Source organism: Elephantulus edwardii, unplaced genomic scaffold, assembly GCF_000299155.1.
Source record: "Elephantulus edwardii isolate Elephantulus edwardi_28Jun2011 unplaced genomic scaffold, EleEdw1.0 scaffold00027, whole genome shotgun sequence".
Lineage (NCBI taxonomy): Eukaryota > Metazoa > Chordata > Mammalia > Macroscelidea > Macroscelididae > Elephantulus > Elephantulus edwardii.
In genome coordinates, this window is record NW_006399777.1 from 12,431,147 (window position 1) to 12,448,189 (window position 17,043).

General features: G+C 45.7%; 1 protein-coding gene across 1 annotated transcript in view; it reads right to left on the minus strand.

Moving 5' to 3' along the window:
- The window catches only part of NGLY1 (N-glycanase 1), an 89,607-nt gene that overhangs the window by 626 nt on the left and 71,938 nt on the right, over window positions 1-17,043 (minus strand). The window contains exons 9-11 of the mRNA XM_006883353.1: window positions 16,125-16,289; window positions 11,340-11,525; window positions 222-399 (exon numbers count right to left, since the gene is read on the minus strand). Coding sequence (XP_006883415.1) covers window positions 222-399; window positions 11,340-11,525; window positions 16,125-16,289 — 529 coding nt within the window. The remainder of the gene's footprint in view (window positions 1-221; window positions 400-11,339; window positions 11,526-16,124; window positions 16,290-17,043) is intronic.

A 17,043-nucleotide genomic window follows, 5' to 3' on the forward strand; every position in this document is an offset into this window, starting at 1 on the left:
AGAGGGAGAAAGAGAGAAGGGGGGAGAGAGAGAAAGAAATCGCTTCTCTTTGTATTTGCTTTATAACAACATCAGCTCTGTCATGAGGTTACATCAGTTTTTGAATTTTCAGCTTTTACTTCAGCCCTCGGAATCACCCTTAAGCATGAAGACGTCAGAGCTGTATCTTAAATGACTCCACTTCCTCTTCCCAGAGCTCACGTGTCCCGTCACCTCCTTACCTCCCTCCAGTTCCACCTGCACCTCATCCGAGCGCAGTCTCCACTGCACGGAGCCCGTCTCAAAGGTCTGACTACTTGTCCGGACAGAAATGCTGTCTATGATGAGACCGACTGATCCACACTCAAACTTCCAGGAAATGTAAGCCGAGGATGTGCCTTCCTTTCTGGCTAAATACACCTGCAGAGGAGCAGGGGGAAAGAAAACGTCGAAAACTGTGAAACAGTCAAACCCAAACACAGAAGCCTGACTGTCACAGGGTACAATGTATACAGAGGGTTACTGAAGCTTAATTTTTCTTCATGAATAAGATTCTTACTGCTAATGTATTTCAAAATGAATTTCCCCCATAGCATTCTTTGCTCTGGAAGAAGATAATTTGAATGCAGGTAACTCAATAGATGTAAACAAGCCACACTATCAAACTGTGATAAATGACATCCTCTTCGAGAATTAAAAAGTGAGGTATTAAAATGAACCTTGGGATGAATCCTGCTAAAGAGGAAAGCCATTTTCAGGTGAGCTTATTCCGTCATTTTCCTTATTTTAAAATCATGACTTTGAAAGGAGTTAGGTCACATCGTCTAACTCGGTAAACACGGAGTCCTTGCTATCTGAAAGGCAGGCTCCAGTGCCGCCTGAGTCGTGTGCAGAGCACTGGTGCTGGAGCCCACAGGCAGCTGCTCTCCAAGCCACGGGCAGCTCTGACCCCCAGCAGCTCCAAGGGAGAGCGATGGACATTCAGTCTCCTCCTGCTGTGCGATTTCCAGCTGGGCTGAGGGTCAGCCGGCAGTTGGGTCCAACTCAACAGCAATGAGATCTGAGTTTAAAGAGCGGGCAGTCTGTCTCTTCAACATTTCCGTGTATGCTGCTCAAGGCTTCCCGTCAGTCCCCAAACTCTCTTACTCACTCGGGCTCGAAATCCCAAGAACCTGGCATTTCACTAATGATCCTTGATCGCCAAGTCCCTAAAATAACCCCCACAGCCATCTCAAGTCTTGAGTCCATCCCTTCCCTTTTTTATACTGCACTTAACCTGACCAATGATGTCATACTAGTGTATTATAACTACTTGGCATTTCTCAAGTCTACTCCCATTGATCAGATTCAAGTTTACAAAATCCTACTTCGTTCACATTGTTTGCCTGTCCTTGAACATACATTCCAGTAAGTGGCTCTTGCATTAAGTTCCACCTCTTAGCTTTCAAATTCATCTAGAATTTCATTTCATTTGGAATAGCCAATATGTCTTCACTCAGATATATCTGTTTTTGTTCAGGGGTAATTGCCAAATATAGCGTAACCAAACAATAACTTCTCTGGGATAATTTGGTCTAGATTTGAGGAAGGTTTAATAAACACTATCAGATACTAAAAATTCACACCTCCACACACATATTCACATTGCTGATATGTGCTATCGCATCAGAACTCACAATAAACCCACAATTGGGTTTTCAGATGGGAAAACATGGGAGGAGACTGTCCATCCTTCTCTCACGGAGCAGCTGGTGGATTTGAACCACATACTTTTGGGATTGCAGAGCAGCTTCTTACTAGTCTACCTGGAGGGTGTTCTGGTGCCCTTGGTGGGTAAGAAGTGACACTGTCAACCCAAAGACATGTGGTTTGAATTCACCGGCTCTGCGGAAGGGGATGGAGGACGCATCATCACCTCCCCTGCGGTGAACCGCTTCTGAAAACCCGCTGGAGGGTCAGCTGTGAGTCATTCCTGACTCGATGGCAATGAGTTTGAGTTTCTGAATCAACATGGAATGCTCTGTCATACAGGGCAAGCTGTTAGGGGCATCATATAAAATACATGTGCTATGGAAATGCCGACTACTTACTATCCAATGTACTTGCTTGCATCTCGGTAGTGACTTTTGTAGTCTTTTCTGTAAACTGGAGTTACTTTCATTCCAGGTTAAATGTGTGAATTAATATGGAAAAAACAAGTCAAAAAATGAGTGACTGGGATTACTTAACAAGAAATAGCAAGTCCTCAAGGAAATAAACTTGAACCCCTTAGACAAGGTCTATGTCCCGTGAGCTGTTCTGAATGACAGACTCTGATCTGTGGAACTGTGAGTTGCTCCACGTAAGTCAGGACACCTCCCTACAACCTCTTCTGACGTGCCTATGCTCTGTCACTATCATTTTAAGCTTTCAGGACCCAGTCACTGGGTAGGTAGGGCAGAACACTACCGGTGTGAACAAAGATGTTTCAACTGAACTAGATGTCGCCAGAGACCATGGCCCAGTATCTCCAAGGCTGGTGATGTTGAAGGTGTTTGGCTATTTGCTGATGGGTGTCACTGATGCAGGACCAACGCACAGCTGATCCTCCAGCAGGTTTTCAGAGGCCGGAAACTTCATGAGGAGGACTGCTCATCTTTCTCCTGTGGAGCAGCTGGTGGATTCGAACCACATGCCTTTGGGCTGGCAGCGCAGCTCCTTACGACTAGGCCACCAGTGCTCCCTATGGTGCTGGGAAAGGACTTGGAGATTTTCAGTGTCACCCACAGTGGCAGGTTCTACTATCCTTGCATTTTTTCTATGAACAGGAATGTACGGGCAAAACTTTAAAAAATAATAAAATGCAGTCCCACTCACGTTCCCACATCTGTTGAGCTTACATATCTACCTATGATCTATTTATAATTACTTTTTATTGTAAGTATTATTGCAAGGAAAGTACCCTTAAGGTAGAGGCAGGAGTATTTAAACTTACATCTCAGTATATAAGGAACCGTGGTGGTTGAGAGTGTAACATGTTGAACTGGTAATGGAAAGGTTGAAAGGTTGGCAGTTCAAATCTACCAACCTCTCTACAGGGAGAGAGAGAGAGAGAAAAAAGGAGGAGGCAGCCTCTTCCTGTGAGGACTTACACCTCAGAAACTCGATGGCGGGCAGCCAGGAGTCAGAAGTGACTGGTTAGCAGGGGATTATTCTCACTGTAAATTTACAAAGGAAACGGGTCTTCCAGTTCTCTACTCACCCATGTTGGTTTCATATCACTACTTACCAGGTAGCCACACTCTCCCCACTTCTCCCCTGTGATTCTCATTTCCCCTAATCATGTCCTGTGTATCTGCAGAGCTCATTAGTTACAACTGTTTGCGTTTTCAGAGCTCATTAGTTTAAAATATCAGAGGCTGAATTCGGGTCAACATCAAACATCTACCTTATTGCGACAACTGCCTTATTGCAATGCTTGGGTCTAGGTCAGAGGTGTGGTTTTAACTGTAAACAGGTTTATAATAGCTGCTGAACAAGCCTGCAAGAATAACTTGTCCTAAAATGTGAAAGAAAATTTGCATCCTAAAGACATCAGCTTTTAGAGGTCCTTGCGAGTTAAAGGCGAAGATGGAATTTATTGATAAAGAGACATTCAAACATAATGTGAGCAAGGGAAAGTTTTCTTGCACTTAGGTATTCAAAACAAATCATACAATGAAAATCCATTCTCTTTCTCACAAGATAAAGTCTATCTCTTTTAACCAAGTCCAGCAATCACTGAGGTAGGAAGACATTCTTCAGGGTTTCAAGAGTACTCAATTTGGTTATTTCAAACAGTTTACAGAAATTTCCAATAGTGGTCTCGTCTACACATGATCCCGATTCTCGCTCTCATTGTTACTGAATTGGAGCGGACTCACAGCTGACCTTCTGGTGGGCTGAGGATGTAAAGACAATGGGAGGAGGGCCCATTTCTTGCTCTCAAAGCTCTGCTGAATCACATCAACAGAACCGGTAATCATAATTTATCTAAGAGGGGAAAAATTGTAACCATTTAGTATTACTTTTATTTTAAAAAGCCTCAATTTCCTGAGTTATTTGCTGTTGCTGTGAGGTTCCATCGAGTTGAGTATGACTCACAGTGACCCTACGAACGAAAGGTCTGAACCTGGTCCTGTCCTGCGCCATCCTCACGCTTCCTGACACACAAGAGCCCACTGCAGCAGTCACCGTGTCAGTCCACCTGGTGAGGGTCTTCCTCCCCTCTGCCAATGCTCCACCCTTCCCAGCATCATGTCCCTCTCCAAGGAATAGCACCTCCTAGCAGTAGGTCCAAAGTATGTGAGGTGAAGCCTCATCATTCTTGCCTCCAAAGAGCACTCTGGCTGCGCCCTCTCTAAGACATATCTATTTGTTTTCTTGGCTGTCCATGGGATGTTCAGTGCTCTTCTCCACAGCTCAAAGGCATCAATTCTTTTTCTGTGATCCTTATTCATTGTTCAGGTCTTGCATGGAAGATTACGGCCTGAATCAGATGCACCCCAGTCCTTAAACTGACATTGGTCCTCCTCAATAATTTGGAAAGGTTCCTAAATGCAGACTTTCCAACTGCAATGCATCTCCTTATTTATTTACTGACTGCTCGTACCAAGGGTGTTAACTATGGATCCAAGCACGATGAAGCTGTTGAGTTATCTGAAGGACAACATTTTGCCTGCTGGCTTTATAAACTCACAGGTTTTACATTTTTTGTGTGTCAGCTTTACACTTTTTTTGTTTTTTTAATTTGTGGATCGGCAAAACAGTGTTGCTGTCCTGTTTTAGCAAGAGTGGTTGTGGTACTACTCCAACTGGGTGAAGGGGAGCAGGAGAAGAGGAAAAAAGAAAATCGCAATAAGGGAAGGCTTACCCGGATCCAAGTGGTGGCTGAGGGCAGACAGGCGGAGCCAGGAGGGGAGGAAGTGAGCAGAGACAGCACCACTGGATTGGTAAGGCACAGGAAAAGGGAGGGCACGGCGAGGCTGCGGTGGGACACCGTCAACAATGGCACTGTGTAACGGTGACTGGGGAGCTCTGGTGGCCTCGAGGCAAGAAACTGCACTGCAATCCCGAAGGCACACAGTTCGAGGCCACCAGCTGCTCTGCGGGAGAAAGGTGGGCAATTGCCTCTGAAAACCCGCCAGAGGGTCAGCTATGGGTCAGTTCTGACTCTCCAGTCCACCACCTACACCACCACCACAATAACATAATTGTTATTACTATTATTATTATTATTAGGTTTTGTGTGTGTACCATCAAGTGGATCAGGCTGGTACAGGAGGAGATATCTCTCCTTCTCCAGCAGAGCATCTGGTGGATTTGAACCGCTCACCTCTGGGATTGCAGTGCAGCTTCTTGCCACTAGGCCACCAGAGCTCCCTTAATTGTTACGGTTCTTATAAAACAAAACATTATATAGAATTGAATGTAAATCAATACAAGAGAATAGAATTTAAAACAAATTAAAAAAAAATTAAATAAACAGGATGGTTGTTGCAGGCTGTCAGATGCAGCTCTGTCAGCTCCGACTCTTTGCTCCCTTGTAGACAGAACCTAATACAATCCAACCCCGACAGGAAGGGGAAGTACCAGAGTTTTCCCCTGGGACTGAAGTCTGTACACCCACCCTGCCCACCCTCCTCTTATTACTGTCTGTCAGCACACCCAGGCATCTCACTGAGAGTGGTTCCAAGCCTCCACAGAACACTCCTGCACCACAGGGCTCCAGGCCTAAGCCACACCTTTAAGCTTGTCTTTGGTGTTTGGCTACGACCAAACAAACGGAGGACATTTTTCACGTCAGCTTCTTTATGTGTTGCATACTCTGTGGAAGATCTCTGTTTAAAGATTTCTGCTCACTCCATGCCAGGCCGCTGCGCCCGCTGCTCTGGCTTCCGGGCGGCCCGGTCTGCACTGCACTGTTTGAAGCTATTCTTTGGTATTCTTACAATTATCCTGCTTACGGTTGCTAAGATTAACTCTAATTACACTCACCCTCCTGCGGGCCACCTGCCTTCGGCCACTGCGGCAGACACCCAGCAGGGCAGCGGCCTCTACGAGTTCTAATTCAGTGCAGGTGAGCTGCCACTGCTCGTGGATGTGTGATTTGGTTATTTCATATTATCACTGAGAAAACATGAGGTCACTGTCAGGCCCCACTGCAGTGAAATCTCTTTATTCTGAACTTGATCTCTTCAATTCACAGCCTCTGGAATTACCTCTCGGGGACAGCAGCGTGATCCTGTTCCTCCCCTGCCTCCACCCTGTAATATGGTTTCCTGTATATAAACACTAGGGAGCCCTGGAGGCCTAGTGACAAGAACCTGCACTGTAATCTCGAAGGCTCGCGGTTCGAGGCCTCCAGCTCTCTGCAGGAGAAGGATGGGCAATATCCTCCTCTGAAAACCCACTGGAGGGTCAGCTATGGGTCAGTTCCAACTTGATGGTACACAACAACAACAACATCATTACACAAAAGCTAAGCCCCAAACTCCTTTGCGAGGTAGTAAAAAGCTCTGAGCCTGGACACTGGGTTACCTCTATTCTCATTTCCCAGTATTCTCCCTCACATCCCCTGCTATCTACCTTTCCCTGGTCATTCCGGGCGGCCTGCACCTCTTTTCTGTGGGACACATACTCCTCGTGCTCCAGCACGCCCTCTGCACATCCCCACCCCACCGACACACTCTCCCCCACCTCTTTAAACGCCCCACTCAGACATCATCGGTGCCTCTGACTCGGCTTCACCTACAGACACGGACTCGCCGCCCAGCACCTACGCCGCCTTCCCTCTAAGGGGCTGGGAGGCCCGTCCCGACACCAGCAGATGCTGTCTGTGATGTGCCTCTGTGGTCATTACAATGCACACATCAAGCACCATACCGAACAAGACAGAGTTTGCCGAGTGTCTGAATGAATGAATAAAATGTCTCACTTCAAGAAGTGCTAAAAAATACCGCTGCTGACAAAAAAAAGTGCTAAAATGTACTGTCTCGGGGAGGGCACCCAGGGAAGTCAGTCTGGAGACAGCCTGAGCATCGCTGGTTCTCCACTAGGTCTACGCGGTCCTTCCTCTCTGCTGCTGCCTGCAGACCTGAGAGGGACCAGGAACCATACCACCTGTGTAACTGTGAACACACACATGTGCACGCACACACACTCAAGGCGTCTGCCCCAGAACACTTACAATCTAGAGGAAGCTGTGTACCAACAGCATGGTACCAACTCCCAGCCGCCACTTCTTTCTCCCATTCTCCCAAGAAGCATAACATAACATATGGACAGTAACATATTCTCACAAACTTAACAAATGTCCTGAAGGAGACGTGCATGGTGCAGGAGGTCGAAGATGGAGGAAATGGCTAGGTGGGCGGAAAAGCATACCGCGACCTGGAAGCCAAGCTCTGAAGTGAAGAGTTCATCAAACAGCAAAGAAGAACAGAGAGGAGGAGAGAGATGGGCACAGAGCTGCAACGCCGAGCCAGGGGCGGTGTGGGCACGGGGTGGTGCCAAGTGCGAAGGCGGGAGGCTGGCTGAAGCAGTGCGGGGTGTTTCCCACTCCAGGAGAGATCACTGGAAAGGAGGCTTAGTTGGGAATGTTTCTCTGGCTACAGCATTTCTGAAAGGACCAGGGTGATGCAGGCAGACTCGTCCAGAAGTCAATGCCATCCCTCTGTTAATGTGCCGTCTTGGGCCTCTCCACACGTTTGCTGGTTTTAATGAGGCTTCTCCTCTATTTTCCTCCGCGGACAAAAGTGAATAAAACATTTGCTAAGTAGTAAATTTCAGAAGCAGAGTCCCTTCGGCCCTGGGTGCCACAAACAGTTCAGGGTGCAGCTACCAACAAAAAGACCGAAAGGGAGAACCCACGTGGAGCTGCCTCAGAAAAAAAGGCTGGTTACCTGCCTGTGAAAAGCCACAGCCTTGAAAAGCCTACGGGGCAGTGAGCTCTGCACCCACACACAGATTCCAACAGCTAGAATCACCTCAACGACAACTACGACAGCAATTCCCTGGAGAGGCTTTCAGGGAGGCTACTGTTTTGAGGGAGGAAGAATCTGTTCTACAGAATCCAGGTGCAGGCTATCCAAGTCCTCACGATTCCACATTAAGGATTTCTCAAAGACACAGAAGACAGAGGTTCCTGGGGCCTCAGTGGAGACAGAACCGGAATGCTAGTTTAACTCAGGTGGAAAACATGCAGTGTTTATAGAAGCATGTAACATTTTTTTTAGCATGTAACTTTTGAGTCCTCATAGTCGACATTCCTGAACTTTTCTTCATTTAATACTAAGTATTACAGTTGGAAAGTGATCTGTTAACTTGAATAAACGGTATCCCTCCTAAGAGGTCTGTGTAGTGTTTGATGGCCTCACGTCTCTTTTACATCGCTTCAATCTTTCAATGCCCCCCCGCCCCCGGCCCTGCTGTTGTCTTCAGGGATCGCCAAGCACGTCGCCAACTCTGGGCCTTTACAGCCACTACCCCCTTGCCAAATGACCACCTACTCGTCCTGCAGTGTCCCGCTCAAATGCTGCCTTCTCTGGAGAGCTCCCCCCAACTCCCACAGCTGCCCCGGTGTTTCCATAGCAATGTGGTGACATTCTTATTTCCACACTGCACTGTGGGTGCGATGTCTGTGTATGCCCCAGTTTCCCACTGCATCATGAGAGCATGAACTGGGCCTTCCTTATCCACAGAGCTGAGGCCAGTGCCTGGCCTGACAGGCTAAGTAAGTAAATCAGTCAGTAAAGAAGATAAAGAAGAAAAATGCCCTCCTCCCCACACACGGCTTCTGCAGCACACCACTTTCCCCCGTGAATACTTGTGGTTAGAAAGGAAGGACTGTTCATAAGGTTAGCAAATAGAAACGGGTGCTTGGATAAAGAACACGCCTCGTCTCTCTCTGCTTGGGTAAATAGCACCTTTACACTCTTCAGGGAGCTCTGGTGGCCCAGTGATTAGAAGCTGTGCTGCCAGCTCAACGGTGATGGTTCAAATCCACCAGTCGCTCTGCAAGAGAAAGACAATCCCCTCTCACACCATTAAACTGCCTCTGAAAACCTGATGGTGGGTCAACTACGAGTCAGTTCTGACTTGACAGGACACAACAACAACAACTATGTTCTTCTGCGAGCCCTGGTGGAGCAGCAGGTTGAAACACTCAGGTGCTAATCAAGGGGGTGGGGGGGTTGGACCCGGCAGCCACTGTGCAGGAGAACGGTGGGGACCCAGGTCTGTCATGGTTTCCAGTGAGGGGACCCTGTGGGGCCGCGCTGCTCCGTCCTACACGCTGCTATGAGCTGGAACTGACTCGATGGCAGCGAGGGTTGGCCTTAGGTCTATTTTACTTTTTTGATCAGGGGAATTTTTCAATAGGGAGAGTTTCCTAGAAGTTAATCCTCTCTCATCAATTACAGACCTGGACATACTGACGCTTTTATCCTGCATGACTACTGAGATTCTCTTTTAGGTAAACAAGAAAACAGAGGCATCTGTAAGTGTTAAAATCCTCTAAGTTATTTTTAGCATAATGGAAAAAGTTCCTTACTTGTGTTATCAGAGAGGGTGATTTAAATGTGGATATTTACATGTGCAGGGACCAGCATGAACTTCGTGGTGACTTGGGATGGGGCGGGGAAGGCAAGGAGCTGGGGGCTCATTTCTGTTGTCCTCTGAGGACGGCCTGCCCTGTGTCTACAGGACGATGTTCGCAAATACTAGCAGCTGCTGCTCTGACCTCACTCTGCGACAATCTACCCACTATGTCTTATAAATTAACAACTCCCCTTTCCACACAAATATCTGGCAGATTAACAGAAGGAGTGAGGTGGCTTTTAGACAAGGTCTTTCACACAGAGTTCCCAGGTCACAGCCGTGTGTAGCCTGGGACGAGTGGACTGCTAGCTGTGGTAGAGTGGGTTCCTACGACAGCGATCTCTGGGACAACTGGAGGAACCGGGACGTGGTGGTCAGCGGTGCCGGTGCAAACCCACTGCTGCAGACCACCACACATGCTCTGCACTTTCCAGGGGGAGGGTTTCCACCTCCAGCACTAACCCGACGATATTATGTCATTACACGAGCAATACTGTGTCGTGAGATACGGGGCTTCCGTTTTCAGAAGTAGATTGCTACGTCTTTATTCCTGGCTGCTTTCACCTGGAAGCTCCCTGGATACCTGTCCATCTGGGTGGCTCTTCCGGTAAGGCTCTGAGCTGCTAACGGAAAATGTGGAGTTTTGTGTCTAATCTGAGGAACCATGAAAGAGAGGCCTGGAGATTCTTAAAAATCAGAAACCCCTCTGGGTTCAGGATATGCGCACTCTCGCTCTCTCTCTCTCACACACACACACACACACGGTCGGGATGTGTGCTCTCTCTCACATACACTCACACACACACACACACACACACACACACAGAGAGTGACCAAGAGCTGATGTCAACGAAGTAGCACCTGGTCTCTACGAGCTGGGTCTTTACGAGCAGGTTCTCTACGAGGTGGGTCTCTACGAGGTGGGTCTCTACGAGCTGGGTCTCTACAAGGTGGGTCTCTACGAGCTGGGTCTCTATGAGGTGGGTCTCTATGAGGTGGGTCTCTATGAGGTGGGTCTCTATGAGGAGGGTCTCTACGAGCTGGGTTTCCATTTTTAATTTCAGGATGCGGAGAAGTTGGAAAGACTACTCGATCGCTCACAACCTTGTAAAAAGAAAATCAAAGTATGCTAGCAGGGGGTTCACTAGCTGGGCCTCTGCACTGTATCCCCTCTGCTCCTCACCCTGCCCCCCCCACTGCTATGAGGTCACTGCGGCCTCGTGGGGTCCCTCCACCAGGCTGCTGCACCTGCTAATTCTCATGGAACAACCTGCTCATCTGTCCCCCCTGGAGCAGCTGGTGGATTTGAACTTCCGGCCCTCAACCAGATTCATGACATACAGTAAGGGGTGAAAGACCATTATCAAGTCAACTCCCTGGTAATAACCATGGAGGGGGCAAAATATCTGCGAGGGAGAAAAAGTCAGCATAAACTTTACAGATTCATAAACTTTACAGATTCATGCACAAAAAAACAGCCACACTCACTGACCTCACACTTAACAGGTTTCTTCCAGGTTCTCTGATGAAAGCAACACTTACTAAAGAGGAATTCTGTACTTTCTAGTGGACCTTTATAGGCTGATAGATTTGGGGTTTTAAAAAAAAAAAACACAAAAAACTTAAAAATTGCTTTGAATGTAGAAACCAGAAAATAAATCCCATGTTTCTACATGTACTGACAAAGGAAGTCTCTCTCTAAACAGAACAAAAGCTTAGAGCACAATTGTGTTTTAAATTACCATGTTCCAGTCGGTCTCCACTTTTCTGAACACGGACTCCATTTTCCACACACCATTCTCCCACCCAGAAATGGTCTGATTGTTGTCCGACACGCGGACGTAGCTGTCGTCCACAACGTTGTAGCAAAGGTGGAGCTCTTTAGAAATCATCTCGTTTTCAGAGGGGATGAACAGCGTCTCGTTCGCCTTAAAGAGGAAAATACAGTTCTGTTCTTAACGGAGCAGATGCAAAACAAACAAAATCAGGTATCTTTATGTACAGTGGGAGGAGACTCAACTGTTAAAAATATGAAGACTTAAGAAATGGAGATTTTTAAACTGAAAAAGGAAAAAAGCCTGTGCCATCGGACAATTCTGGGAGTATTTCTAATTTAGCATAATCAGTGTGATGCTAAAAAAAACGAACCCCAAACAACAACCAACTCAAGACAAAACAGGAAATAAAACTCTTTGACTCTGATTTGATTTACACGTTAGGATGTTCTGTTAACTTGCATCTATGTCTTCCTCACTCCCACCGCCACCACCTTCTAAGATGTGGACTACTGTAACTGCTCTTCAACCTGAGTCCCAGCTCTCCACTTCACCTCTCCTGGCCATTCTCTGCACAGAAATGAAGATGATGAGAAAAACAATCACTTCCTCTCTAGCACACTCCACTGACTTCCACTGTACTTGAACTCCAAACTCCTGGCCATGTCTGATGAGCCCATGTGCCCGGCCCCGCCTGTCTCTCAGCCAGATCTCTTCGGCCTCCTCCTCCTCCTCTCGTCTCCATGCTCCAGCCACAAGCTTCGCCCCCTCCGCAGTCCCTCACATCAGCCCAGCTCCTTCCTGTCCTATCTGGAATGCTATTCTTTCCACTCATCATCTATGTGTTTCTCACCATTCAGACCCCGACCTAAAACCCATTCACCAGTGATCTTTCCTGAAACCTTAAGTCAGAAGAGCGTCCGGGAGGAATAGCTTGAGATAATTTTGTGCAGGTATGAAATGACGACAGAAGCTCATCCTTTATCTTAAAAATTCAGGCAAACACTCTAGGGGATTAATATACCTTCTTGCTTCCTGAAATCTCAGAATGAACGTAAGGTCTGAGAAGGATGTGGTATTTATCCTTTATTTATGTGCCATTTACACAAAACATGTTCCTCCTCTTTAACGACAGACAAGAGTAGCCCCGAGTAGGAAACTTGGCTGGACATCAGGTCTTCTCATCTCCTGCATTTTACTGATATTTTTGGGCCAGAGAAGTCACCGCGAGGGGAGGTCTGGCAGCCTGGCCGGTAGGGAGGTGTGCTGCTAATCCAAAGATTAATCCTCTGGCTGTTCGAATCCACCCGCCGCCCTGAGGGAGGAAGACGGGCACCCTCCTGCGTGATTTACAGCCTCAGAGCTCAGTGCCAGTCAGCTGGGAGCTAGCTCTGACTGAGAGGTGATGAGCTCGAGGGTGAGATGATGTCACGGTGGTGAAGGGTGGTCCTGTGCACGCAGGAGACACAGCAGCAGCTTCGGCCTCGACCGACCAGAGGCCAGTGGGGTCTTTGACCTCCTTCCTCAATGTCCCCAGGTCTGACAATTTACCATGTCCCCGCAACTGCCAAGTCCTCTGAGGAGCAAAGTGACGCACCAGTAAGAGCCACTGTCTGGACTGTGTCTACATCTTGCTGTAAGACGTACTAACCACTCAGGACACTGCTACATAGCTGGACCGTCCCACAGAGGACCCTCCAGCGGGTTTTCAGAGGCAGTAAATCGCAGAGGACGAGACTGTTCATCCTTCTGTGAGCAGCCGGTGAATTCGAACCACGTGCCTTCAGGCTGGCGACGTGACTCCTTACCCGTTAGGCAATTTTTTGTGTGTGGGAGTAGTGAAAACAGCATAAAAACTCCAAAGCATAATAATCACCAGTGTATAAAAATTTCAGAAATGAGAAAAGTACTTATATGCATTACCATCAGCGTTTTAAAACAGTACCACCAAACGCGGAGTAAGATGGATGAATGCTGTGACTCAACAGTGGGCGTGCGTCTGTTGGTTGACTGTGTGGATGGTACAGCACCGGGTGAGGTGTGGATCTGGTCCTGGTGTCACCACGAGTCACAGCAGACTCAACACCACAAAACAACAACAAATACTTTAGAAAGGAGAACTCGCTACCAAAGAGCAAAGGGGGGAAAAGGGATGTTACTGGACATAAATGACAGGTATACAATTGAATGAAGCAAAGTGGGGTTAGTATTATATTATTAAATGTTTTCAATCTAAGATGAATGGCATTTTTTTTCCATTCTGGAAATGATACCATCTATGTTACCGTCTTTTCCAACTGATTGCATGGTGTGGTTCCAGAAAGTTTTAAGATCGATATTTTTTTCAATTTACTTTTTAAATAAACACTCATTTATAACGGGGGGGCAGGGAGGGAGAATGACTGCTCTTCTAATTCGTGGTCTTAATGTTGTCCCTAGTAATTGAGAAATTGAAAATTTTTTTCAATGCAGAAAACAATCTGCACACATGACCCAATTTATATTTTTAAAGTTTAATCAACTTCCATGCTGTGCAAGAGGAAGCAAAAGCAGCCACACAAAGAAAAAGAAATGAAGCCCTAAATACTACCCGTGTTTTAAATTGAAAACAGCTGTGAATTAAATTAGCTCTTTGAAAGTGGCTTCATTTAGATTTATACTTGTAACTTGCAAGGCATCAGCAAGGATTTATTTGTTGACTTTAGACCTTGTAATTCTGTGACCAAGCCAACACTTGCAACTGCACCCTACAGATGATGGAATAAATTTAAAAGCAAAAATAAAATTGACGAGGGTATTGGACTAGAGCAGTAACCTTGACAATGCCATCTTTAGAAATGTTGTTGTTGTTATGTGCCGTCGAGTCGTTTGCGACTCATAGGGACCATATGTACAAAGGAGATTTAAAAGTCTAACCTGCTTGGAGTTCTCGAATACTAACATTATGATGGCTTATTGTCCCTTCAAACATTTTTCTCTCCAGGTACTTTCTAGTGAGTCAAATTCAAGCTCACTAAAGGCAAGGGATATAGCTGGTACTTTCTTAACATCTACTGTAGAACCTACTACGATGTGTTACAACAATAACTATAGGACTTAACTACACAAATTTTACTTCCATTGCTCATTTACAACAGCAATCACTCCAACAACAATCTCAGATGTATGCAAACACCTATCAGGAAAAATATGCTATTATCAGTTTAACTAGCCAAATGTCACATTTCCCTCGCTATTTTTATATGAACAAAAAGGTGGGGGGGCGAAGTGTTGGTCATCACAAGGCCACAAGGCTCTTTTAAATGCATTAAAATCTCATTTTAAAATACTTAACAGGACTTTTTTTAAAAAAATAGGCTATTTTTTAATTTTTTTAAAAAATTTTATTATTTTGTGTGTGTACTGTCACATCGGATCTGACTGGTACAGGAGGAGACTGTCCCTCCTTCTCCAGCAGAACATCTGGTGGATTCGAACTGAGCACCTCTGGGACTGCAGTGCAGCTTCTTGCCACTAGGCCACCAGAGCTCCCCAAAAAGCAATTTTTAAGAGAGAAATCCAACATTAAAGAACAGGACTCAACTTCATTAGTGACTAGCAAAATGAAAACTAAAATGGTAAGAAAATGTGACTCCACACCTCTGAAAGGCTTAAGGGAAGATGGTAAAATAGCAAGGTTAGACAAAGATAGGCTGTAAAGGAATCTCATTTACTCCTGGTGAGACTGTAAATCAGGACATCTCTTAGGAAAAGTGCTTGGCTGTTATTGGCTAAAGCTGAGCACAGCTGTACTCTAAAACCTGGCCATTTCACTCCTAGGTATACACCCCGTACACACCCTGAAAGTGTGTATATGAAAGTTTGTAGCAGCACATTTATAACAGGGCAACTCTAAAAACAACCCAAAGATCCATAAACAGGGGAGTGGAGAAATCAATGATGTCAGTGACTTTAACACAGTGTTATTATGCCATCATGTGTTCGCACCAAGGAATGTTATTCACCATTGTTTATGCATGCTCAACAGACACGCAACAAAACATGTGGATCTCATTACATAACACAGAATGGCAGAAGCCATACACATGGAGTATGTGTGATTTCTTTTATATAAGACAATAGAGATTTCTTGTTACCTTGTTTTATAACTTTTTGTAAGTCAGGAAAACAGTTACTCTTAGAAACAGAAAATCTCAGTGATTAGAATTCACACTTATTTCTGGTTTAGTAAACTTCTCATTTTCTTTTGCTTTTGAGTTCTATTTCTTATTCTAATGGAGCGCTGGTGGCCTTGTGGATAAAGAGTTGTGCTGCCAACTCAAAGGCAAGCAGTTCAAATCTACCAGCTGCTCCATGGGATAAAGACAGGCAGACTCCATGTAAAGTCTCTGAAAACCCGCTGCAGGGGCAGCTAGGAGTTGGTTCCAAAGCAGTGGCAATGAGTTTGTTGTTTCTTTCTTATCCTACCTGGTGGTTATACAAGTGCTCAACCTGTCGAAATTCATTCAGCGGAACATTTATGAACTGGGCACATCTCTGTTCACATTAAAGGTTATACTGCAGTAAATATTTACAGAACGTAACAAACAGAAAAATCTTACTTTAAAACACTTTACTAACTCATGTATATGAACTACTATGTCAAACCATTATTAGTGCTCTGCAAATGTTTGTCTTTTTAGTGGCAAGGTTAACTGAAAGGCTTTCAAACAGGAAAGTGAAAAGAACATCCCAATGTAACGGGTTAAATACCTCTAGTCCGATTTCCCCGCGGGCTACTCTCCAGGCCACAGATCCCGACACCCTTCCGCCCAGTTCTCCAGGCTTCGGGGTTTTAGGAGATATGAATTCAACGAGCTCCACGATTACCCTCTGAAGCAGCTCTTTCCTTCGGCTTTCAGACAAAGACAGTTGCCTCTGTAATTTATGTTAGAAAGACAAAGTGTTAAGAGTAGGAGAATGCGGAGTCCTGTTTCTGACCAAGAATATATGAAGAACATCTCCACTTTAAGAGGATATGGAAAGAAGTAATCAGCGGTATTCTCGTATGTACTTTTGAGTTGAATACGACTCTTAACAACCCTCTGAACAGGAGATCTGAATCCTGTCCTAAGCTGTGCCATCCTCACAATCTCTGACACATTCAAGCTGATTGCTGCAGTCACTGTGTCAAACCACCTTGTAGAGAATCTTCTTGTCTTTCACCTTCCCTCCACCTTCCCAAGCATGATGTCCTTCTCTAAAAAAAAAAAAAGCCTCTCCTAGCAACATGCCCCAAGTATATAAAATGAAGCTTTACCATCTTTGCCTTAAGGACCACTCTGGCTGCACCTTCTTCAAGATATACCTGTGTTTGTTCTTTTGGGAGTTCATGGAATATTAAGTATTATTCTCCAACAACATAATTCAAAGGCCCTCTAAATTACGGAGGAGCAATGATGTCAGTTTGAGGATTAAGGTGTGCCTGATTCAGGCCATAGATCTTTTTTTCATGGTCTTTTCTCATGCACTGAGAGCTGGTCAATGACTAAGGATGACAGAAGAACCGATGCCTTTGAACTTTTGTGTTGGAGAAGAGGAATGATGCATTTTGTCAGGAAAAGCAAAAAGACATGGTGGAAAGTTTAAAACCAACTGACACATTTTACTTGTTGTTATGTGCCATCGAGTC